Here is a 27167-nt window from a genome sequence, read left to right on the forward strand (position 1 = left end):
CAACAAAGTTTATGTAATTCGTTTCTCTATTGTGTTATTCTAGTTTAGCTAAATACTATTTCATGTTTAGTTGATACTGAAATCATTTGTTTAACTTTTGTGCATTACAATTTTATTATTATAATTTTTGTAAAACATTTGCTAATGATAAAATTTGAATAATGGTTTGAAATTAGTTATCATAGTTGGAATACCAGTTTATAGTATAAGATTGAGTGAAAAGTCTTAACATTTTGTGATGTAAAATGTTTCTTATCTTGTAACTACATTTTTTTTAGATTTAGATAAAAAAATAAGTAGTTTTACTCTGGATATAATTTTACTGAAATCAAAGTAAAAAATATGGAAGTTCAATCTAACCACCCAATAAACTTTTTAATTTTGGAGGAACTGAAATTGTATCGTCAAAGTGTAACAAAAGAAATGAGATCAATCAAGAAAGAAATTATCAATTTTGGAGGAATATTTACAAGTTTAAAACCTGGCAATTTAAACATAAGCAAAGATTGTTCCCATTCTCAAAGTGAGAATGTTAATATTGATAGACTTTCTGTAGTTAAAATAGAATGTTTTAAAAATACTAATGTAAATTTAAAACCAATGTTTATTGAGAAAACAAGTAATACATCTAATATTGAAATTTTACCTGACGAAAATTTTACAACTTCTGAGCTAAGAAATGTAAATGCAAATATTGTAAAAGAAGAGCTTATCGACCCTGAATATCGAAATGCCTCAACTAATGATGAAATACATTTAAACAAACACATGCAAAGAAGTCTAGATTGCCCTAAGTTAATTTGTAATGTTTTAAATCAAAAAAACTCAATCAATTTACCAGAATTAAACAATTTACCAAAAATCGTTGCAATTAAAGAAGAATTAAAGTTTTCCAGTTGCATGAATAATCTAAGAAGTAAAGGTAAATCTAAAACTTTTGAAAGTGCTTCAGTGTCAAAAAACATCAACTATTCTAAAGATAAAAAACAGCAAAACAACAAAAAGGTTTTAAAGTCAAATAAAAATCGATCAAAGAGTAATCATAATAGTAGTGAATTCTCTTCTTTTGTGAAACCAAATCAAACGATTTCATTGTACATATTGTGATAAAAAATTTGCTATGCCATCTCAACGTAAAAAGCATTCCTGTCAACATACAGGTGAAAAACCGTTTCATTGTACATATTGTAATAAACTCTTTACACAGGCTGATAATCTTAAAAGGCATACTCGAATGCACACAGGTGAAAAACCATTTCATTGTACATATTGTGATAAAAGTTTTTATCGCGGTGATACACTTAAAGACCATACTCGTATACATACAGGTGAAAAACCATATTATTGTTTATATTGTAATAAAAGTTTTGCACTAACCGGTCATTTAAAATATCATACTCGTACACATACAGGTGAAAAACCCTTTAATTGTAAATCTTGTGGTAAAACTTTTGCTTTTGCCTCTTTATTAAAGAAGCACATTCAAACACACACTCGTTAAACTAGTTTTTACCTTACTATTTAAATTTTTTTGTGTTTATTTCTATTGTTTTTTTTTAAATACAATTTTACAATTGCCTTGTTTTTGATTTGGTTTTTTTATTGATAGTCTTTTACAAGGTTTATGTAATACTTTTCTGCATTAAGTAATTTTGATTTAACTGAATATTATTTTGTTAATTTTTCGTTTGACTTTTTTTGCATTACAATGTAAATAGTATAATATTCGCAAAACGTATGCTAATAGTGAAATTTAAATAATGTTTTGAAATTAATTATTAAAATTTGATCACCAGTTTTTAGTATACGATTTAGTAAAGGATATTTTTATTATTTGATGTAAAATATTTCTTCTTATTAATCATTTTCTTTTTTTGATTTAGATAAAAAAGTTAAGTAGTTTTACTCTGGATTTAATTTTACTAAAACCTAAGTAAAAAATATGGAAGTTCAATCTAACATCTCGATAAACTTTTTAATTTTGGAGGAACTTAAATTATTCCGTTTAAGCGTAACAGAAGAAATGAGATCAATTAAGGAAGAAATTATAAATATTGGGAATGAGAATGTTGATTTTAATGAACTTTTTGCAGTTAAAGAAGAATATTTTGGAAACACTGATGTAAACTTGCAACCAATGTTTATTGATATTGCAATAGATTCATCTAATAGTAAAACCATTACTAACAAAAATGCAACAGATTTTAAGATAGAAAATGTAAATGCTGATAATCTACACGAAAGGCTTTTCGACTCTAAAGATCAAAATGCCTCAACATATAATCAAATAAATCAAAACAATGGTATGCAAAGTAGTCTAGGGAAGATATTTTCAGACATTTTAGAAAAAGAAAGCCCAACAAATCTGCCAGAAAAACCTAAAATTCTTGTCATTAAAGAAGAATTGGAATGTTCAAGTATTGTGAATAACTTACTTAGTAAAAGCAAAGCTACACAAAATTCTGAAAATTTTTCAGCTTCTAATATAATCATTAAATCTGTAGTAAATAAACAGGCAAAAAATAAAAACGTTTTAAAGAGAAGTGGTAACAATTTGGGGAGTGATCATAGAAGCATTGAATTATCTTCTAATGTAAAACGAAATCAAACCAAAAGATTTCGTTGTTCATATTGTGATAAAAGTTTTTCTTCGGCTCATAATTTAAAAACCTATGTTAGAATACATACAGGTGAAAAACCATTTCAATGCAATTTCTGCAATAAATGATTTTCTCAGAAGTCTCATTTATTACGTCATACTCGTATACACACAGGTAAAAAACCTTTTTATTGTACCCACTGCAAAAAAAGTTTTTCTGCAAGTGTTTATTTAATAACTCATACTCGTATACACACAGGTGAAAAACCATTTAAATGCAATTACTGCAATAAAAGATTTTCTCGGAAGTCTCATTTAATAACTCATACTCGTATACATACAGGTGAAAAACCTTTTCATTGCAAATATTGTGATAAAAGTTTTACTAATTCCTCTTGTTTAAAAAGGCATACTCAAACACACGCTCGGCAAAATATTTTTCTGTAATGTTTTAAATTGGATTTTAATTTTTTTGTGTTTATGTTCATGTATTTGTATGTTTATTGGGTATTTTCTTTTTTAAAATACAAGTTTTATTTGCCTTATTTTAAATTTTGTTTTTTTACTGATTGTCTTTCATAAAGTTTATGTAATACATTTCTGTATTGTGTGATTTTAATTTAACGGAATATTATTCTGTGTTTAATTAATATTTAAATCTTTTTGCATTAAAACTTAATTCGTATAATTTTTGTAAAACATATGTTAATAATGAAATTTGAATAATGTTTTAAAATTAATTATTAAAGTTTGACTACCAGTTAATGATATATTATTGAGCATAATGTATTAACACTATTTAATGTAAAATGTTTCTTATCTTGTAACTACATTCTTTTCTACATTTACAATGTAATTACTATAATCTTTAAAAAACATATGCTAATAGTAAAATTTGAATAATGTTTTGAAATTAATTATTAAAATTTAATTACCAGTTTTTAGTATAAGATTGAGTAGAAGGTATTTTTATTATTTGATGTAAAATGTTTCTAATTATTAATCATTTTCTTTTTTTGATTTAGATAAAAAAATTAAGTAGTTTTAACCTGGATTTATTTTTACTGAAACTCAAGTAAAAAACATGGAAGTTCAATCTAACAATTCGATAAACTTTTTAATTTTGGAGGAACTTAAATTATTCCGTCTAAGTGTAACAGAAGAAATGAGATCAATTAAGAAAGAAATTATAAATCTTGGAGATAAATTTACAAGTTTAAAACCTGACAATTTGAATACAAGCAAAAATTGTTCTTATTCCCAAGGTGAAAACGTTGATGTCGATGGACTTTCTGCAGTTAAAGAAGAATATTTTGGAAACACTGATGTAAACTTGCAACCAATGTTTATTGATAATGCGATAGATTCATCCAATAGTAAAACCATTACTAACAAAAATACAACAAACAAGTTAGTAAATGTAAATGTTGATAATCTTCATGAAAGGCTTATTGACTCTGAATATCAAAATGCCTCTATCTATAATGAAATAAATCCAAAGGAATGCATGCAACATAATCTGGATTTCCCTAAGTTAACTTTGGACTATTCAGAACAAGATAGCCAAAGCAATTTGCTTAAAAAACCTGAAATTTTTGCAATTAAAGAAGAATTGGGATGTTCAAGTATTGTTAATAATCTACGTAGTAAAAGCAAAGCTACACTCAGTTCTGAAAGTTTTTCAGTTTCTAATATAATCATTGAATCTGTAGTGATTAAACAGCCAAAGAATAAAAAAATTTTAAAGAAAAGTGGTAACAATTTGGAGAGTGATCATGGTAGCATTGAATTATCTTCTAATGTAAAACAACAGAATCAAACAAAAAGTTTTCGTTGTTCATATTGTAATAAAAGTTTTAAGTGGGCTGTTAACCTTAAGATGCATGTTCGAATACATACAGGTGAAAAACCATATCATTGTACTCACTGCTACAAAAGTTTTTCTGCAAGTGCTCAATTAAAAACACATACTCGTACACATACAGGTGAAAAACCTTATCATTGTACATATTGTGATAAAAGTTTTTCACGGGCTGATCATTTAAAATCTCATACTCGTACACATACAGGTGAAAAACCATTTTATTGTACACACTGTGGTAAAAGTTTTAATCGAGCTGATGCCTTTAAAAACCATACTCGTATACATACAGGTGAAAAACCATTTCATTGTAAATCTTGTGGTAAAACTTTTACTTTTTCTTCTTCATTAAGGAGGCACATTCAAACACACACTTGTTAAACTAGTTTTTTTCTTAGTATTTTAATTTTTTAGTGTTTCTTTTTATTGTTTTTTTTATCTTAAAATACAATTTTACAATTCCTTTGTTTTTGATTTAGTTTTTAAATGATTGTCTTTCATAAGGTTTATGTAATACTTTCCTGAATTAAGTAATTTTAATTCAACTGAATATTATTCTGTTAATTTTTTGTTTGACTTTTTTTGCATAACAATGTAATTAGTATAATTTTTGAAAAACGTATGCTAATAGTGAAATTTGAATAATGTTTTAAAATTAATTATTAAAATTTGATCACCAGTTTTTAGTATACGATTTAGTAAAGGGTATTTTTATTATTGGATGTAAAATGTTTCTAATTATTAATCATTTTCTTCTTTTGATTTAGATAAAAAATTAAGTAGTTTTAACCTGGATTCATTTTTACTGAAACCTTAGTAAAAAATATGGAAGTTCAATCTAACAACTCGATAAACTTTTTAATTTTGGAGGAACTTAAATTATTCCGTCTAAGTGTAACAGAAGAAATGAGATCAATTAAGGAAGAAATTATAAATATTGGGAATAAAATTACAAGTTTAAAACCTAACATCTTAAATACCAGCAAAGATTGTTTTTGTACTCAAGGTGAGAATGTTGATTTTGATGGACTTTCTGCAGATAAAGAAGAATATTTGGGAAACACTGATGTAAACTTGCAACTATTGTTTATTGATAATGCAATAGATTTAATCAATAGTAAAACCATTACTAACAAAAATGCAACAGATTTTAAGATAGAAAATGTAAATGCTGATAATCTACAAGAAAGGCTTTTCGACCCTGAAGATCAAAATGCCTCAATATATAATCAAATAAATCAAAACAATAGTATGCAAAGTAATATAGGGGAGATATTTTCAGACATTTTAGAAAAAGAAAGCTTAACCAATCTGCCAAAAAAGACTAAAATTTTTGTCATTAAAGAAGAATTGGGGTGTTCAAGTATTGTGAAAAATCTAAGTAGTAAAAGCAAAGCTACACAAAACTCTGAAAGTTTTTTAGCTTCTAATATAATCTATAAATCTGTAGTGATTAAACAGCCAAAGAACAAAAATATTAAAAAAAAAAGTTGTAATAGTTTGGAGAGTGATCATAGTAGCATTGAATTATTTTCTAATGTAAAACAGAATCAAACCAAAAGATTTTGTTGTTCATATTGTGATAAAAATTTTTCTTTGGCTAATAATTTGAAAACACATATTCGTTTACACACAGGTGAAAAACCATTTCATTGCACGTATTGTGATAAAAGTTTTAATCAGGCTGAAAATCTTAAAAAGCATGTTCGAATACACACAGGTGAAAAACCATTTTATTGCACATATTGTAGTAAAAGTTTTGCTTGTACTTCAAATTTAAAAAATCATACACGAATACATACAGGTGAAAAACCATTTAAATGCATTTACTGCATAGGAAGATTTACTCAGAAATCTCATTTAATAACTCATACTCGTATACATACAGGTGAAAAACCTTATCATTGCAAATATTGTGATAAAAGATTTACAAATTCTTTTTCTTTAAAGAGGCATACACAAACACACACTCGGTAAAATGTTTTTCTTTAACAAGCTAGTTTAAATTTAAAATTGGCTTAAAATGTTTTTGTTTATTAAAATACAAATTTATGTTGATTTTGTATTTAGTTACCTTTGTATTTGCTTGGTAATGTAAAATATTAGTGTATTATGTATTTTATTTCAGCTTGACTTAGTGTGTATTGTTTTGTAAATTTTAGTTTAAAAAGTTTGTCTAATGCATTTATATAATACGCATTAATTTTTTTTTCTTAGATTTAAATACACAGGTTTAGGAATTTGAAATACATTTTGTCTTAAAATTAAAAATAATATTTACAAGTATGGAATCTGAAACTAACAATTCAATTAACTTTTTAATTTTGGAGGAATTGAGATCAATTAAAAAAAAAATTATAAATCTTGGGGAAAAATTTACAAGTTTAAAACCTGACAATTTAAACATAGGCAAAGATTGTTCCCATCCTCAAAGTGAGAATGTTGACTTTGATGGACTTTCTGCAGTTAGAATAAAATGTTTTGGAAACACTGATGTAAACTTGCAACCAATGTTTATTGATAATGCAAGTGATACATCAAATATTAAAATCATTACTAACAAAAATACAACAAACAAGTTAGTAAATGTGAATGCTGATAATCAACAAGAAGGGCTTATTGACCCTAAGAAGCGAATTGCCTTAAGCCATAAAGAAATAAATCATAACGATAGTATTCAAAGTAGTCTAGATCTTCCTGAGTTAACTTTGGACATTTTAAATCAAAAAAGCTTAAACAATTTAACTAAAGTTCTTGCGATAAAAGAAGAATTGGGATGTTTAAATAGTGTGAATAAAATACAAACTAAAAGTAAAACTACTCCTAATTCTGATTTTGATTTGATCATTAAATCTGTAGTTAAAAAAACGCCAAAAAACAAAAATTTTTTTAAGCAAAGTGGCAACAGTTCAAAAAAGAATCATAGTAGCAGTGAATTATCTTGTAAAATAAAACAGAAACAACCTAAACAATTTCATTGCACATATTGTGATAAAAACTTTTCTCAAAAGTCTGTTTTAATAACTCATACTCGTACACACACAGGTGAAAAACCATTTCATTGCACTTTTTGCAATAGAAAATTTTCTCAGAACACTAATTTAATATCTCATACTCGTATACATACAGGTGAAAAACCTTTTCATTGTACTTATTGTAATAAACGTTTCTCCCAAAATGTTCATTTAGAAACTCATAATCGAATACACACAGGTGAAAGACCATTTCAGTGTACAAATTGTGATAAAAGTTTTTCTCAAAAATCTCATTTAATATCTCATACTCGAATGCATACAGGTGAAAAACCATTTCATTGCAAACGTTGTGATAAAAGTTTTTCTCAGAAGCCCAATTTGGTATCTCATACTCGTATGCATACAGGTGAAAAACCATTTTATTGCAAACATTGTGATAAAAGTTTTTCTTATTCCAAAACTTTGAAGAGGCATACTCAAACACACGCTCAATAAATTTTTTTTTTCTTTAATGTTTTAAATTGGATTTTAACTTTTTTTGTGTTCATGTTCATGTTTTGTATGTTTATCGGTTAATTTTCTTTTTTTAGAATTTCATTTTGAGTTTGCCTTATTTTAAATTTAGTTTTTTTTACTGATTGTCTTTCATAAAGTTTATGTAATACATTTTCGTATTGTGTGATTTTAGTTTAACTGAATATTATTCTGTGTTTAATTAATATTTAAATCTTTTTGCATTGGAACTAAATTAGTATAATCTTTGTAAAACATTTGCTAAGAATGAAATTTGAATAATGTTTTGAAATTGATTATTAAAACTTGATTACCAGTTTATAGTATAAGATTGAGTAAAAGGTGTTGACACTATTTGATGTAAAATGTTTCTATGTTGTAACTACATTTTTTTTTAGATTTAGATAACAAATTAAGTAGTTTTACTCTGGATTTAATTTTACTGAAATCTATGTAAAAATATGGAAATTCAATCTGACCACCCAATAAACTTTTTAATTTTGGAAGAACTAAAATTGTTTCGTCAAAGTGTAACAGAAGAATTGAGATCAATCAATCAAGAAATTATAAATCTTGAAGGAATATTTACAAGTTTAAAACTTGACAATTTGAATATAGACAAAGCTTGTTTTTATTCCCAAGGTGAAAACAGTGATATTGACGGATGTTCTTCAGTTAAAAAAGAATATTTTGGAAACACTGATGTAAACTTGCAACCAATGTTTATTGATAATGCAAGTGATTCATCAAACCTTGAAATCATTACTAACAAAAATACAACAAACAAGTTAGTAAATGTAAATCAAGATAGTCAACAGTAAAGGCTTATTAAACCTGGAGATCAAAATGTGTCTATCTATAATGAAATATATTCAAAGGAAAGCATGCAAAGTAATCTGGATTCTCCTAAGTTAACTTTGGACTCTTTAGAACAAAAAAGCCGAACCAATCCGCTTGAAAAACCTAAAATACTTGCAATTAAAGAAGAATTGGAATGTTCAAGTATTGTGCATCACTTACGTAGTAAAAGCAAAGCTACACAAAGTTCTGAAAGTTTTTCGGCTTCTAATATGACTATCAAATCTGTAGTGAATAAACTGCCAAACAATAAAAAGGTTTTAAAGAAAAGTGGTAACAATTTGGAAAGTGATCATGGTAACATTGAATTATCTTCTAATGTAAAACAGAATCAAACCAAAAGATTTCGTTGTACATATTGTAATAAAAGTTTTTCTTTGGCTCATAATTTAAAAACTCATGTTCGAATACACACAGGTAAAAAAGCTTATTATTGCACATCTTTTAATAAAAGTTTTGCTTGTACTATAAATTTTAAAAATCATACACAAATACATACAGGTGAAAAACCCTTTAAATGCATTTACTGCAAAGGAAAATTTACTCAGAAAAATCATTTAATAACTCATACTCGTATACATTCAGGTGAAAAACCTTATCATTGCAAATATTGTGATAAAAGTTTTACTTAGAATGCTTCTTTAAAAAACCATACTCGAATACATACAGGTGAAAAACCTTGTCATTGCAAATATTGTGACAAAAACCTTTACAAATTCTTTTTCTTTAAAGAGGCATACTCAAATACACACTCGTTAAATAATTTTTCCTTAATGTTTTAAATTGTTTTTTGTTTTATTTGTGTTTGCATGTTTATAGGTTGTTTTAGTTTATTAAAATACAAATTTATTTTCGTTGCTTGGTAATGTAAAATATCGATGTATTTTATTTGCATTTATTTAATACACAGTTCCTTTTTTCCTAGATTTAAATACACAGGTTTAGGAATTTGACATACATTTTATCTTAAAATTAAAAATAATATTTACAAGTATGGAATCTGGACCTAACAATTCAATTAACTTTTTAATTTTGGAGGAATTGCGATCAATCAAGAAAGAAATTATAAATCTTGGAGGAATATTTACAAGTTTAAAACCTGGCAATTTAAACATAAGCAAAGATTGTTCCCATCCTCAAAGTGAGAATGTTGATATTGATGGACTTTCTGTAGTTAGAATAGAATGTTTTAAAAATACTAATGTAAATTTAAAACCAATTTTTATTGAGAAAACAAGTAATACATCTAATATTGAAATTTTACCTGACGAAAATTTTACAACTTCTGAGCTAAGAAATGTAAATGCAAATATTGTAAAAAAAGAGCTTATCGACCCTGAATATCAAAATGCCTCAACTATTGATGAAATACATTTAAACAAACACATGCAAAGAAGTCTAGATCCCCCTGAGTTAATTTGTAATGTTTTAAATCAAGAAAACTTAAACAATTTACCAGAATTAAACAATTTACCGAAAATCGTTGCAATTAAAGAAGAATTAAAGTGTTCCAGTTGTGTGAGTAATCCAAGAAGTAAAGGTAAATCTAAAATTCTTGAAAGTGCTTTAGTGTCAAAAGACATCAACTATTCTAAAGTTAAAAAACAGCAAAACAACAAAAAGGATTTAAAGTCAAATGGAAACGGATCAAAGAGTAAACATATTGTTGGTGAATTATCTTCCTTTGTAAAACAAACCCAAACCAAACGATTTCATTGTACATATTGTGATAAAAATTTTACAAAGTCTGATCTTCTTAAAAGGCATGCTCGAATACATACGGGTGAAAAACCATTTCATTGTACATATTGTGATAAAAGTTTTAATCGAGCTGATACACTTAAAGACCATACTCGTATACATACAGGTGAAAAACCTTATCATTGTGCCCATTGTAATAAAAGTTTTGCAGTAGCTTCTAATTTAAAATATCATACTCGTACACATACAGGTGAAAAACCCTTTCATTGTAAATCTTGTGGTAAAACTTTTGCTTTTGCCTCTTCATTAAGGAAGCACATTCAAACACACACTCGTTAAACTAGTTTTTTCTTTAATATTTTAATTTTTTTTATTTTTATTGTTTTTTTTATCCAATTTTACAATTGCCTTGTTTTTGATTTAGTTTTTAATGATTGTTTTTGATAAGGTTTATGTAATACTTTCCTGCATTAAGTGATTTTAATTAACTGCATATTATTCCGTAAATTTTTCATTTGACTTTTTTTGCATTACAATGTAATTAGTATAATCTTTAAAAAACATATGCTAATAGTAAAATTTGAATAATCTTTTGAAATTAATTATCATAGTTGGAATACCAGTTTAAAGTGTACGATTGAGTAAAAGGTAAATTCATTATTTGATGTAAAATGTTTCTTATTATTAATCATTTTCTTATTTTGATTTAGATAAAAAAGTTAAGTAGTTTTAACCTGGATTTATTTTTACTGAATCCTAAGTAAAAAGTATGGAAGTTCAAGCTAACCCCTCCATTAACTGTTTAATTTTGGAGGAATTGAAATTATTTCGTCAAAATGTAACAGAAGAAATGAGATCAATTAAGAAAGAAATTATCAATCTTGGAGATAAATTTACAAGTTTAAAATCTGACAATTTGAATACAAGCAAAAATTGTTCTTATTCCCAAGGTGAAAACGTTGATGTCGATGGACGTTCTGCAGTTAAGGAAGAATACTTTGGAAACACTGATGTAAACTTGCAACCAATGTTTATTGATAAGGCGATAGATTTATCAAATAGTAAAACCATTACTAACGAAAATACAACAGATTTTAAGATAGAAAATGTAAATGCTGATAATCTTCATGAAAGGCTTATTGACCCTGAATATCAAAATGCCTTCATCTATAATGAAATAAATCCAAAGGAATGCATGCAACGTAATCTGGATTTTCCTAAGTTAACTTTGGACTATTCAGAACAAGATAGCCAAACCAATTTGCTTAAAAAACCTAAAATTTTTGCAATTAAAGAAGAATTGGGATGTTCAAGTATTGTGAATAATCTACGTAGTAAAAGCAAAGCTACACAAAGTTCTAAAAGTTTTTCAGCTTCTAATATAATCATCGAATCTGTAGTGATTAAACAACCAAAGAAAAAAAGGGTTTTAAAGAAAAGTGGTAACAATTTGGGGAGTGATCATAGTAGCATTAAATTATCTTCTAATGTAAAACAACAGAATCAAATCAAAAGATTTCGTTGTTCATATTGTGATAAAAGTTTTAAGTGGGCTGATAACCTTAAGATGCATGTTGGTATACACACAGGTGAAAAACCTTATCATTGTACTTACTGCTACAAAAGTTTTTTTGCAAGTGCTCAATTAAAAAGACATACTCGTACACATACAGGTGAAAAACCTTATCATTGTACATACTGTGATAAAAGTTTTGCACGGGCTGATCATTTAAAATCTCATACTCGTACACATACAGGTGAAAAACCATTTCATTGTACACATTGTGGTAAAAGTTTTAATCGAGCTGATGCCCTTAAAAACCATACTCGTATACATACAGGTGAAAAACCATTTCATTGTAAATCTTGTGGTAAAACTTTTACTTTTTTCTCTTCATTAAAGAAGCACATTCAAACACACACTTGTTAAACTAGTTTTTTCTTTAATATTTTAATTTTTTTGGTGCTTGTTTTTATTGTCTTTTTTTTCTTAAAATACAATTTTACAATTCCCTTGTTTTGAATTCAGTTTTTAATGATTGTTTTTGATAAGGTTTATGTAATACTTTCCTGCATTAAGTAATTTTAATTAACTGAATATTATTCCGTAAATTTTTCATTTGACTTTTTTTGCATTACAATGTAATTAGTATAATCTTTAAAAAACATATGCTAATAGTAAAATTTGAATAATCTTTTGAAATTAATTATCATAGTTGGAATACCAGTTTATAGTGTACGATTGAGTAAAGGGTATTTTCATTATTTGATGTAAAATGTTTCTTATTATTAATCATTTTCTTATTTTGATTTAGATAAAAAAGTTAAGTAGTTTTAACCTGGATTCATTTTTACTAAAACCTTAGTAAAAAATATGGAAGTTTAAGCTAACCCCTCCATTAACTTTTTAATTTTGGAGGAATTGAAATTATTTTGTTGAAGTGTATCCGAAGAATTGAAATCAATTAAAAAAGAAATTATAAATCTTGGAGATAAATTTACAAGTTTAAAACCTAACAACTTAAATACTAGCAATGATTGTTTTTGTACTCAAGGTTGGAATGTTGATTTTGATGGACTTCCTGCAGTTAGAATAGAATGTTTTGGAAACACCGATGTAAACTTGCAACCAATGTTTATTGATAATGCAAGTGATACATCAAATATTAAAATCATTACTAACAAAAATACAACAAACAAGTTAGTAAACAAGAAAGGCTTATTGACCCGAAAAATCAAAATGCCTTAAGCTTTAATGAAATAAATCAAAACGATAGTATTCAAAATAATCTAGAACCTCCTGCCTTAACTTCGGACATTTTAAATCAAAAAAGCCTAAACAATTTAACTAAAGTTGTTACGATTAAAGAAGAATTGGGATGTTTAAATATTATGAATAAGATACAAACCAAAAGTAAAACTAGTTCTAATTCTGATTTTGATTTGATCATCAAATCTGTAGTTGAAAAACCGCCAAAAAACAAAAATGTTTTTAAGGGAAGTGGCAACAGTTCAAAAAGGAGTCATAGTAGCAGTGAATTATCTTGTAATAAAAAACAGAATGAACCTAAACAATTTCATTGTAAAAATTGTGCTAAAAGCTTTTCTCGAAAGTCTAAGTTAATAATTCATACAGGTGAAAAATCATTCCATTGTTCATATTGTAATAAAAACTTTTCTCTCAAGTCTAATTTGGTATCTCATACGCGTATACATACAGGTGAAAAACCATTTCATTGCAAATATTGTGATAAAAGTTTTTCTTATTCCAAGTCTTTAAAGATACATACTCAAACACACACTCGTTAAAATTGTTTTTCTTTAATGTTTTATTTTAAATTTTTTGTTTGTTTATGTATTTGTATGTTTATTGGGTAATTTTATTTTTTTTTAATTACAATTTCCGTTTGCCTTAACTGAATATTATTCTGTGTTTAATACTTTTTTGCATTACCACTTAATTAATGTTTTAATTCTAACATTTAATGTTTTCAAATTAGTTATTCGAATTTGATTATTCGTTTATAATAGTAGGTTAAAGGTATCAATATTATTTGACGTGAAATGGTTGCTAAATTAACTACATTCTTTTTTTAGATTTTGATAAAAAAGTTAAGTAGTTTTATTCTAAATTTAATTTTACTGAAATCTAAGTAAAAAATATGGAAGTTCAATCTAACCATCCCATAAACTTTTTAATTTTGGAGGAACTGAAATTGTTTCGTCAAAGTGTAACAGAAGAAATGAAATCAATCAAGAAAGAAATTATAAACCTTGGAGGAATATTTACAAGTTTAAAACCTGGCAATTTAAAGATAGGCAAAGATATTTCTTATTCTCAAGGTGAGACCGTTGATCTTGGTGGACTTTGTGCAGTTAAAGAAGAATATTTTGAAAAAGTAAACTTGCAACCAATGTTTAATGATAATGCAATGGATTCATCCAATGTTAAAATCATTTCTAACAAAAATACAACAAACAAGTTAATAAATGTGAATGAAGATAATCAACAAGAAATGATTATTAAACCTGAAGATCAAAATGTCTTAATCTATGATGAAATAAATCCAAACGAAAGCATGCAAAGTAATCCAGTTTCACCCAAGTTAGCTTTGGACATTTTAGAGCAGAAAACTTTAACCAATTTGCCAAAAAAAACTAAAATTCCTGTCATTAAAGAAGAATTGGGATGTTCAAGTATTGTGAATAATCTACGTAGTAAAAGCAAAACTCCACAAAATTCCGAAAGTTTTTCAGCTTTCAATATAATCATTAAATCTTCAGTGAATAAACAGTCAAAGAACAAAAAGGGTTTTAAAGAAAAGTGGTAACAATTTGGAGAGTGATCATGGTAGCATTGAATTATCTTCTAATGTAAAACAGAATCAAACAAAAAGATTTTGTTGCACATATTGTGATAAAAAGTTTTGTTGGAACTTGAGTCTTAAAAGACACATTAGAATACACACAGGTGAAAAACCATTTCATTGCACATATTGTGTTAAAAGTTTTTCTTTGGCTCATAATTTGAAAACACATGTTCGTTTACACACTGGTGAAAAATCTTTTCATTGCACATATTGTAATAAAAGTTTTACACAGGCTGAACATCTTAAAAGGCATACTCGTATACATACAGGTGAAAAATCTTATCATTGCACGTATTGTAATAACAGTTTTACACGAGCCGATTGTCTTAAAATGCATGTTCAAATACACACAGGTGAAAAACCTTATCATTGCACATATTGTAATAAAAAATTTTCACGGGCTGATCGGCTTAAAAGGCATACTCGTATACATACAGGTGAAAAACCATTTCATTGTACATATTGTGATGAAAGTTTTTATCGCGGTGATACACTTAAGGACCATACTCGTATACATACAGGTGAAAAACCTTATCATTGTACATATTGTGATAAAAGTTTTTATCGCGGTGATACACTTAAGGACCATACTCGTATACATACAGGTGAAAAACCATTTCATTGTACATATTGTGATAAAAGTTTTTATCGCGGTGATACACTTAAGGACCATACTCGTATACATACAGGTGAAAAACCTTATCATTGTTTATATTGTAGTAAAAGTTTTACACTAACCAGTCATTTAAAATATCATACTCGTACACATACAGGTGAAAAACCCTTTCATTGTAAATCTTGTGGTAAAACTTTTGCTTTTGCCTCTTTATTAAAGAAGCACATTCAAACACACACTCGTTAAACTAGTTTTTACCTTACTATTTAAATTTTTTTTGTGTTTATTTCTATTGTTTTTTTTAAACACAATTTTACAATTGCCTTGTTTTGGATTAAGGTTTTTTGTTGATTGTCTTTTACAAGGTTTATATCAGACTTTTCTGCATTAAGTAATTTTGATTTAACTGAATCTTATTCTGTTTTTTTTTTTTTTGCATTACAATGTAAATAGTATAATATTCGCAAAACATATGCTAATAGTGAAATTTAAATAATGTTTTGAAATTAATTATTAAAATTTGATCACCAGTTTTTAGTATATGATTTAGTAAAGGATATTTTTATTATTGGATGTAAATTGTTTTTAATTATTAATCAATTTCTTTTTTTGATTTAGATAAAAAAATTAAGTAGTTTTAACCTGGATTTATTTCAAGTAATACAACTAATATTAAAATTTTACCTGATTTTACAACTTCTGAGCTAAGAAATGTAAATACAAATATTGTAAAAGAAGAACTTATAGACCATTAATATCAAAATGCCTCAACCAATAACGAAATACATTTAAACAAACACATGCAAAGAAGTCTAGATCCCCCTAAGTTAATTTGTAATGTTTTAAATCAAGAAAACTTAAACAATTTACCAGAATTAAACATGTTACCGAAAATCGTTGCAATTAAAGAAGAATTAAAGTGTTCCAGTTGCGTGAATAATCCAAGAAGTGAAGTTAAATCTAAAATTCTTGAAAGTGCTTTAGTGTCAAAAGACATCAACTATTCTAAAGTTAAAAAACAGCAAAACAACAAAAAGGATTTAAAGTCAAATGGAAACGGATCAAAGAGTAAACATATTGTTGGTGAATTATATTCCTTTGTAAAACAAACCCAAACCAAACGATTTCATTGTACATATTGTGATAAAAAAATTTCCTGCCCCCTCTAAAATTAACAAGCATACTTGCATACTTACAGGTGAAAAACCAATTCATTGTACATATTGTGATAAGAGCTTTACACAGGCTGATAATCTTAAAAGGCATACTCGTATACATACAGATGAAAAAACATTTCATTGTACATATTGTGATAAGAGCTTTACACAGGCTGATAATCTTAAAAGGCATACTCGTATACATACAGATGAAAAAACATTTCATTGTACATATTGTGACAAAAGTTTTAAACGCACTGATACACTTAAAGACCGTACTCGTATACATACAGGTGAAAAACCTTTCATTGTGCTCATTGTAATAAAAGTTTTACAGTAACTTCCCATTTAAAATCTCATACTCATACACATACGGGTGAAAAACCATTTCATTGTAAATCTTGTGGTAAAACTTTTGGTTTTTCCTCTTCATTAAGGAAGCACATTCAAACACACACTTGTTACACTAGTTTTTTCCTTAATATTTTAATTTTTTGTGTTTGTTTTTATTATGGTTCGAAATCTTAGATTTCGAAACATATTGTTATTGTCATTATTATGGTTCGAAATCTTAGATTTCGAAACATATTGTTATTGTCCGTATATTTATTATTATTTTTATTTTTATTCTTACTAATCCGAATTTTGAAATCGAATAACTTTTGTTCTTTAAAACTAAAAGTTCTAAATTTTTAGTATGTTTGTTATTATCCCAACAAATCGCAAACCTCCTATTTACAACTTTTAATTATCACTAATTACTAATTAATATATTTTATTATTAAAATTAAAAGATTAAAATTTCTGAAATTTTAATATGTTGCTGGTATTATTATTTTGTATGTTGCTATTTAAAATGAAGATTTAACTCTAGCTAAATATCATGAATCATTATTTTTGTTTTTTATAAAATAATGAATCAGTGTGAGTTTAACGCGTGAATAATTTAATAGCGTTCTGGTCGCCGTCAAAAATCGTCCTTTTCGCTGTCCATTAAAGTAAAAAATAATGGTTGAAAATTTAAGTAAAATGTTAAAATATAAGTAAAAAATGTGTAAAATTTTTGTTTTAATTGTTTTGTTATTATTATATTTTAATACTTGTTTGATTACTAAAAATTAAGATCTGTATTTTGCTTTTAAATTTAGTTTACTTTTATATTACAATATCAATGAGTGCGTGTTCGCTTGTTAAAATTAGGTTTAAATATAAAAAAGTTCATATTTAAATTTATAATTTAATTAATAAACCTACTAAATAAATTATATTTATGAAAAAGAATCAAACGATTTCGAACCATATTTTATTTATCAAATAAATCTAGTATTTATTATTATTATTATGGTTCGAAATCTTAGATTTCGAAACATATTGTTATTGTCCGTATATTTATTATTATTTTTATTCTTACTAATCCGAATTTTGAAATCGAATAACTTTTGATTTTGTGTATATAAATTTTTAAAATTTTAGTATGTTGTTTATTATTATATTGTGTTTCAATCCTCCTATTTTGATAATTTAAGTATTATTAATTAGTAATTAATAGGTGTTTATTTATTAAAATTTAGAGATCGTTATTAAGTTTTCAAATTTTGGTCAGTTATATATCATAATATTAATAACTCGAAAATGGATTAAAAATTTAATTTTTGTTTGTTTATTATATTTAAATTCTTGTTTGTTTATTAAAAATAAAAGTTTGATATTAGGCATTTAAAATTTTATATAATGTATTTTATAATATTTGTAATTAAAATACATGTTTAAAAAATAATTTTTGGTTGTTTATTTTATTTAAATGCTTGTTTATTTATTAAAAATCAAAAATTAATTTTTGGAATTTAAAATTTAGTATAATGTATATCCTGATATTAACAACATAAAACTGGGTTGAAAAATTAATTTTATTTGTATAATATATTTAAATGCTTGTTTGTTTATTAAAAATCAAAGATATGTAATATTCTTAGTTAAGGTGTATGCATATTTTTTTTATTTATAAAAATTTATGCTAAACATAATCAAATAATTTCGAACCATATTTTATTTATCAAATAAATCTAGTTATGGTTCGAAATCTTAGATTTCGAAACATATTGTTATTGTCATTATATTTATTATTATTGTTTTTATTCTTATTTGACAAATTTTGAAAGACGATAACTTTTGTTCTTTAAAAGTAAAAGTTCTAAATTTTTAGTATGTTTGTTATTATCCCAACGAATCGCAAACCTCCTATTTACGACATTTAAATGTCACTAATTACTAATTAATATATTTTATTATTAAAATTTAAAGATTAAATTTTCTGAAATTTTAATATGTTGTTGGTATTATTATTTTGTATGTTGCTATTTAAAATGAAGATTTAACTATAGCTAAATATCATTTAATCATTATTTTAGTTTTTTATAAAATAACGAATCAGTGTGAGTTTAACGCTTGAATAATTTAATAGCGTTCTGGTCGCCGTCAAAAATCGTCCTTTTCGCTGTCCATTAAAGTAAAATATATTGGTTGAAAATTTAAGTAAAATGTTAAAGTATAAGTAGAAAATGTGTAAAATTTTTTTTTTAATTGTTTTGTTATTATTATATTTTAATACTCGTTTGATTACCAAAAATTAAGAACGGTATTTTGCTTTTAAATTTAGTTTACTTTTATATTACAATATCAATGAATGCGTGTTCGTTTGTTAAAATTAGGTTTAAATTTAAAAAAGTTAATATTTAAATTTATAATTTATTTAATAAACCTACTAAATAAATTATATTTATAAAAAAGAATCAAACAATTTCGAACCATATTTTATTTATCAAATAAATCTAGTTATGGTTCGAAATCTTAGATTTCGAAACATATTGTTATTGTCATTATATTTATTATTATTATTATTGTTTTTATTCTTATTTGACGAATTTTGAAAGACGATAACTTTTGTTCTTTAAAACTAAAAGTTCTGAATTTTTAGTATGTTTGTTATTATCCCAACGAATCGCAAACCTCCTATTAACGACATTTAATTATCACTAATTACTAATTAATATATTTTATTATTAAAATTTAAAGATTAAATTTGCTGAAATTTTAATATGTTGTTGGTATTATTATTTTGTATGTTGCTATTTAAAATGAAGATTTAACTCTAGCTAAATATCGTTTAATCATTATTTTTGTTTTTTATAAAATAATGAATCAGTGTGAGTTTAACGCTTGAATAATTTAATAGCGTTCTGGTCGCCGTCAAAAATCGTCCTTTTCGCTGTCCATTAAAGTAAAAAATATTGGTTGAAAATTTAAGTAAAATGTTAAAATATAAGTAAAAAATGTGTAAAATTTTGTTTTAATTGTTTTGTTATTATTATATTTTAATACTTGTTTGATTACTAAAAAATTAAGATCGGTATTTTGCTTTTAAATTTAGTTTACTTTTATATTACAATATCAATAAGTGCGTGTTCGCTTGTTAAAATTAGGTTTAAATATACAAAAGTTTATATTTAAATTTATAATTTAATTAATAAACCTACTAAATAAATTATATTTATAAAAAAGAATCAAATAATTTCGAACCATATTTTATTTATCAAATAAATCTAGTTATGGTTCGAAATCTTAGATTTCGAAACATATTGTTATTGTCATTATATTTATTATTATTATTGTTTTTATTCTTATTTGACAAATTTTGAAAGACGATAACTTTTGTTCTTTAAAACTAAAAGTTCTAAATTTTTAGTATGTTTGTTATTATCCCAACGAATCGCAAACCTCCTATTAACGACATTTAAATGTCACTAATTACTAATTAATATATTTTATTATTAAAATTTAAAAATTAAATTTGCTGAAATTTTAATATGTTGTTGGTATTATTATTTTGTATGTTGCTATTTAAAATGAAGATTTAACTCTAGCTAAATATCGTTTAATCATTATTTTTGTTTTTTATAAAATAATGAATCAGTGTGAGTTTAACGCTTGAATAATTTAATAGCGTTCTGGTCGCCGTCAAAAATCGTCCTTTTCGCTGTCCATTAAAGTAAAAAATATTGGTTGAAAATTTAAGTAAAATGTTAAAATATAAGTAAAAAATGTGTAAAATTTTGTTTTAATTGTTTTGTTATTATTATATTTTAATACTTGTTTGATTACTAAAAAATTAAGATCGGTATTTTGCTTTTAAATTTAGTTTACTTTTATATTACAATATCAATAAGTGCGTGTTCGCTTGTTAAAATTAGGTTTAAATATACAAAAGTTTATATTTAAATTTATAATTTAATTAATAAACCTACTAAATAAATTATATTTATAAAAAAGAATCAAATAATTTCGAACCATATTTTATTTATCAAATAAATCTAGTTATGGTTCGAAATCTTAGATTTCGAAACATATTGTTATTGTCATTATATTTATTATTATTATTGTTTTTATTCTTATTTGACAAATTTTGAAAGACGATAACTTTTGTTCTTTAAAACTAAAAGTTCTAAATTTTTAGTATGTTTGTTATTATCCCAACGAATCGCAAACCTCCTATTAACGACATTTAAATGTCACTAATTACTAATTAATATATTTTATTATTAAAATTTAAAAATTAAATTTGCTGAAATTTTAATATGTTGTTGGTATTATTATTTTGTATGTTGCTATTTAAAATGAAGATTTAACTCTAGCTAAATATCGTTTAATCATTATTTTAGTTTTTTTATAAAATAACGAATCAGTCTGAGTTTAACGCTTGAATAATTTAATAGCGTTCTGGTCGCCGTCAAAAATCGTCCTTTTCGCTGTCCATTAAAGTAAAAAATATTGGTTGAAAATTTAAGTAAAATGTTAAAATATAAGTAAACAATGTGTAAAATTTTCGTTTTAATTGTTTTGTTATTATTATATTTTAATACTTGTTTGATTACTAAAAAATTAAGATCGGTATTTTGCTTTTAAATTTAGTTTACTTTTATATTACAATATCAATGAGTGCGTGTTCGCTTGTTAAAATTAGGTTTAAATATAAAAAAGTTCATATTTAAATTTATAATTTAATTAATAAACCTACTAAATAAATTATATTTATAAAAAAAATCAAACAATTTCGAACCATATTTTATTTATCAAATAAATCTAGTTGTTTTTATTCTTATTTGACGAATTTTGAAAGACGATAACTTTTGTTCTTTAAAACTAAAAGTTCTAAATTTTTAGTATGTTTGTTATTATCCCAACGAATCGCAAACCTCCTATTAACGACATTTAATTATCACTAATTACTAATTAATATATTTTATTATTAAAATTTAAAGAATAAATTTGCTGAAATTTAAATATGTTGTTGGTATTATTATTTTGTATGTTGCTATTTAAAATGAAGATTTAACTCTAGCTAAATATCGTTTAATCATTATTTTTGTTTTTTTATAAAATAATGAATCAGTGTGAGTTTAACGCTTGAATAATTTAATAGCGTTCTGGTCGCCGTCAAAAATCGTCCTTTTCGCTGTCCATTAAAGTAAAAAATATTGGTTGAAAATTTAAGTAAAATGTTAAAATATAAGTAAAAAATGTGTAAAATTTTTGTTTTAATTGTTTTGTTATTATTATATTTTAATACTTGTTTGATTACTAAAAATTAAGATCGGTATTTTGCTTTTAAATTTAGTTTACTTTTATATTACAATATCAATGAGTGCGTGTTCGCTTGTTAAAATTAGGTTTAAATATAAAAAAGTTCATATTTAAATTTATAATTTAATTAATAAACCTACTAAATAAATTATATTCATTAAAAAGAATCAAACAATTTCGAACCATATTTTATTTATCAAATAAATCTAGTTGTTTATTTTTCTTAAAATACATTTTTACAATTCCCTTGTTTTAGATTTAGTTTTTTTAAGATTGTCGGTTGACGTTAACTGTCCATAACTCAACAAAAAAAATTACGTTCTCAAAACCATTGAATTTAGAAGTTACGTAATATTTACGACATAGCTCTCTCGCAATGTAGCCTATGCGAATATATAATAAACATTAGCTATAAATTACTACATTTTAGTGTAATATAATTTAATTTAACTGTAATATAGTTTAATTAAACAGTTATAAGTTCGATTATGTCTCAAATTAGGCAGTACGCTTGTTGATAAACAATAGTCTTCAGACAAGACCTATTGTTTTAAGTTTGCGACTTTACTGAACACCGACGGTTGTTTTGCAGACATCATCTTAGTCTTCAAATATATATACCCTTACCCCAACCGTATCTAAGTTTGTTGTTAATTAGCAGACAGGCCCCCAACGAAGTGTGTTGTTAATTAACAGACACGTCCGCACATTGTAAAGGTACAATGTTTGCGTAGGAGAGTTACGTACAAGCTACGAGTAAATATGAGAGGTACGTAGTGTTTATCAGTTTTGTCTGGGTACGGACAGTTAACATGTACCAGATTGTCTTTCATAAGGTTTATGCAACACTTTCCTGCATTAACTTTAATTTAACTGAATATTATTCTGTAAATTTTTCGTTTGACTTTTTTGCATTACAATGTAATTAGTATAATCTTTGAAAAAGGTAACCAGACACTTCGGCCCCCGGACACTTAGTTTGTAAAATTAAAAAATTGACACAGGAAAAGAAAGATAACATATTTATGCATAATCCTCAGTGTAAAAAATAAAAAATTAACGCTCTATTTTCTTCAAATATCGTTTAGAAAGACGGCCCTATTTCGCAAAACACGTGACATCATAAAACATTGTCTTGTGTCACCTAAAAGCGCGCGCTTTCAAAATTAGTTTTTTATAGGTTATAGTTCGTAAAATTAAAAAATTGACACGGCAAAAGAAAGATAACATGTTCTTGCACATTAATATTAAAAAAAAATATTAATTTACTGCTTATTTTGTTTCAAATACTGTTTAAAAAACTGTATATAACTACGCAAAAATAAAATTTATTGCAGTAATTAAAATGCAAAATCCCCGCTGTTTTAAAAAAAAAATTTTGGCCGAAGTGTCCGGGGGCCGAAGTGTCTGGCATTCTTTGAAAAACATATGCTAATAGTAAAATTTGAATAATCTTTTGAAATTAATTTTTAAAATTTGATTACCAATTTTTAGTATATGATTGAGCAAAAGGTAATCCCATTATTTGATGTAAAATGTTTCTTATTATTGGTAACCAGACACTTCGGCCCCCGGACACTTCGGCCAAAATTTTTTTTTCAAAACAGCGGGGATTTGGCATTTTAATTACCGCAATAAATTTTATTTTCGCGTAGTTATATACAGTTTTTTAGACAGTATTTGAAACAAAATAAGCAGTAAATTAATATTTTTTTTAATAATAATGTGCAAGAACATGTTATCTTTCTGTTGCCGTGTCAATTTTTTAATTTTACAAACTAAAACCTATAAAAAACTAATTTTAAAAGCGCGCGCTTTTAGGTGACGGAGGACAATGCATAATGATATCTCGTATTTTGCCAAATAGTGCCGCCTTTTCAAACAATATTTGAAGAAAATAGAGCATTAATTTTTTATTTTTTACACTGGGGATTATGCATAAATACGTTATCTTTCTTTTCCTGTGTCAATTTTTTAATTTTACAAACTAAAACCTATAAAAAACTTATTTTGAAAGCGTGCGCTTTTAGGTGACACAAGACGATGATGCATTATGATATCACGTGTTTTGCGAAATAGGGCCGTCTTTCTAAACGATATTTGAAGAAAATAGATCATTAATTAATCATTTTTTACACTGAGGAATGTGCATAAATATGTTATTAGTTATTGCCCGTGTTAATGTATATAAATTTATATACTAAAACACAAAGAATAAAACATTTAAAGAGTTGCCAAAAGATTTGTCCTGCAAAAAAAACGGCGGGGAGTCAGCGATGAAATTCCCGTGTATAAAGTCAGCGTAAGACCATATTTTATCGATATTCAAAATAAAATATTGCCTAAAGTACAGTATATAAAATATTGCATAAAGTACAGTATATAAAATATTGCATAAAGTACGCTGACTTTATACACTGGAATTTCATCGCCGACTCCCCGCCGTTTTTTTGCAGGACAAATCTTCTGGCAACTCTTTAAACGTTTTTTTCTTTGTGTTTTAGTATATAAATTTATATACATTAACACGGGCAATAACTAATAACATATAAATTTATATACATTAACACGGGCAATAACTAACTATTAACATATTTATGCACATTCCTCAATGTAAAAAATGATTAATTAATGATCTATTTTCTTCAAATATCGTTTAGAAAGACGGCCCTAATTTGCAAAACACGTGATATCATAATGCATCATCGTCTTGTGTCACCTAAAAGCGCGCGCTTTCAAAATAAGTTTTTTATTGGTTTTAGTTTGTAAAATTAAAAAATTGACGCGGGAAAAGAAAGATAACATATTTATGCATAATTCTCAGTGTAAAAAATAAAAATTAACGCTCTATTTTCTTCAAATATTGTTTGGAAAGGCGGCACTATTTGGCAAAATATGAAATATCATTATGCATCGTCTTGTGTCACCTAAAAGCGCGCGCTTCCAAAATAAGTTTTTTATAGGTTTTAGTTTCTAAAATTAAAAAATGGACACGGCAAAAGAAAGATAACATGTTCTTGCACATTATTATTAAAAAAAAATATTAATTTACTGCTTATTTTGTTTCAAATACTGTCTAAAAAACTGTATATATCTACGCGAAAATAAAATTTATTGTATTTTTACTCTGGATTTAATAAAAAGGTTAAGTATTTTTACTCTGGATTTAATTTTACTGAAACCTAAGTAAAAAATATGGAAGTTCAGCCTAACCCCTCCATTAACTGTTTAATTTTGGAGGAATTAAAATTATTTCGTCGAAGTGTAACAGAAGAAATGAGATCAATTAAGGAAGAACTTATAAATATTGGAAATAAAATTACAATTTTAAAACCTGACAATTTAAATACCAGCAAAGATTGTTTTTGTACTCAAGGTGAGAATGTTGATTTTGAACTTTCTGCAGTTAAAGAAGAATACTTTGGAAACACTGATGTAAACTTGCAACCAATGTTTATTGATAATGCAATAGATTCATCCAATAGTAAAACCATTACTAACAAAAATACAACAAACAAGTTAGTAAATGTAAATCAAGATAGTCAACAAGAAAGGTTTATTGACCCTGAAGATCAAAATGCCTCCATCTATAATGAAATAAATCCAAAGGAAAGCATGCAAAATAATCTGAAGTTCCCTAAGTTAACTTTGGACTATTCAGAACAAAATAGCCAAACTAATCTGCCTAAAAAAACAGAAATTCTTGCAATTAAAGAAGAATTGGGATGTTCAAGTATTGTTAATAATCTACGTAATAAAAGCAAAGCTACACAAAATTCTGAAAATTTTTCAGCTTCTAATATAATCATCAAATCTGTAGTGATTAAACAGCCAAAAAAAAAAAGGGTTTTAAAGAGAAGTGGTAACAATTTGGAGAGTGATCAAGGTAGCATTGAATTATCTTCTAATGTAAAACGGAATCAAACCAAAAGGTTTCGTTGTTCATATTGTAATAAAAGTTTTTCTTTGGCTCATCATTTAAAAAGACATACTCGTATACACACAGGTGAAAAACCATTTAAATGCACATATTGTAATAAAAGTTTTGCTTGTACTTCAATTTTAAAAAATCATACACGATTACATACAGGTGAAAAACCATTCAAATGCATTTACTGCAAAGGAAGATTTACTCAGAAATCTCATTTAATATCTCATACTCGTATACATACAGGTGAAAAACCTTATCATTGCAAATATTGTGATAAAAGTTTCGCTAGTTCATCTTCTTTTAAGAGGCATACTCAAACACACACTCGGTAAAATGTTTTTTTAAACAGGCTAGTTTTAATTTAAAATTGGCTTAAAATGTTTTTGTTTATTAAAATAAAATTATGTTCTAATGTAAAACGGAATCAAACTAAAAGATTTCATTGTTCATATTGTAATAAAAGTTTTTCTTTGGCTCATAATTTAAAAACCCATGTTACATACAGGTGAAAAACCTTATCATTGCAAATATTGTGATTAAAGTTTTTTTCAGAATGCTTCTTTAAAAAAGCAAACTCGTATACATACAGGTGAAAAACCTTATCATTGTGCTCATTGTAATAAAAGTTTTACAGTAACTTCTTATTTAAAATCTCATACTCGTACACATACAGGTGAAAAACCATTTTATTGTAAATCTTGTGGTAAAACTTTTGCCTTTTTCTTTTCATTAAAGAAGCACATTCAAAGACACACTCGTTAAACTATTTTTTTCCTTAATATTTTAATTTTTTGTGTTTGTTTTTATTGTTTTTTTATCCAATTTTACAATTGCCTTGTTTTTGATTTAGTTTTTTTATTGATTGTCTTTATCAAGGTTTATGTCAGACTTTTCTGCATTAAGTAATTTTGATTTAACTAATATTATTCTACAAAGTTTTCGTTTGACT

The 27167-nt window shown here is 25.7% G+C and overlaps 1 protein-coding gene and 2 pseudogenes across 1 annotated transcript; all 3 read left to right on the forward strand.

The window, feature by feature from the left end:
• Window positions 1-778: 778 nt before the first annotated feature.
• On the forward strand, window positions 779-15739 carry LOC145742469 (uncharacterized; annotated as a pseudogene).
• On the forward strand, window positions 14170-14838 carry LOC145763737 (uncharacterized). Its single transcript, XM_082575248.1, has one exon. It carries the CDS (start codon window positions 14170-14172, stop codon window positions 14836-14838), a length of 669 nt encoding a protein of 222 aa, XP_082431374.1.
• Window positions 15740-16374: 635 nt separating the features above from the next.
• Window positions 16375-26980, forward strand: LOC145742478 (uncharacterized; annotated as a pseudogene).
• The last annotated feature ends 187 nt before the right edge of the window (window positions 26981-27167 follow it).

The sequence above is a fragment of the Corella eumyota genome, chromosome 1 (assembly GCF_963082875.1).
Source record: "Corella eumyota chromosome 1, kaCorEumy4.1, whole genome shotgun sequence".
NCBI classification, from domain to species: domain Eukaryota; kingdom Metazoa; phylum Chordata; class Ascidiacea; order Phlebobranchia; family Corellidae; genus Corella; species Corella eumyota.

Excerpts from the sequence above, each read along its gene's own strand:
- LOC145763737 (XM_082575248.1), top strand. The coding sequence starts at position 14,170 with ATGGAAGTTCAATCTAACCATCCCATAAACTTTTTAATTTTGGAGGAA.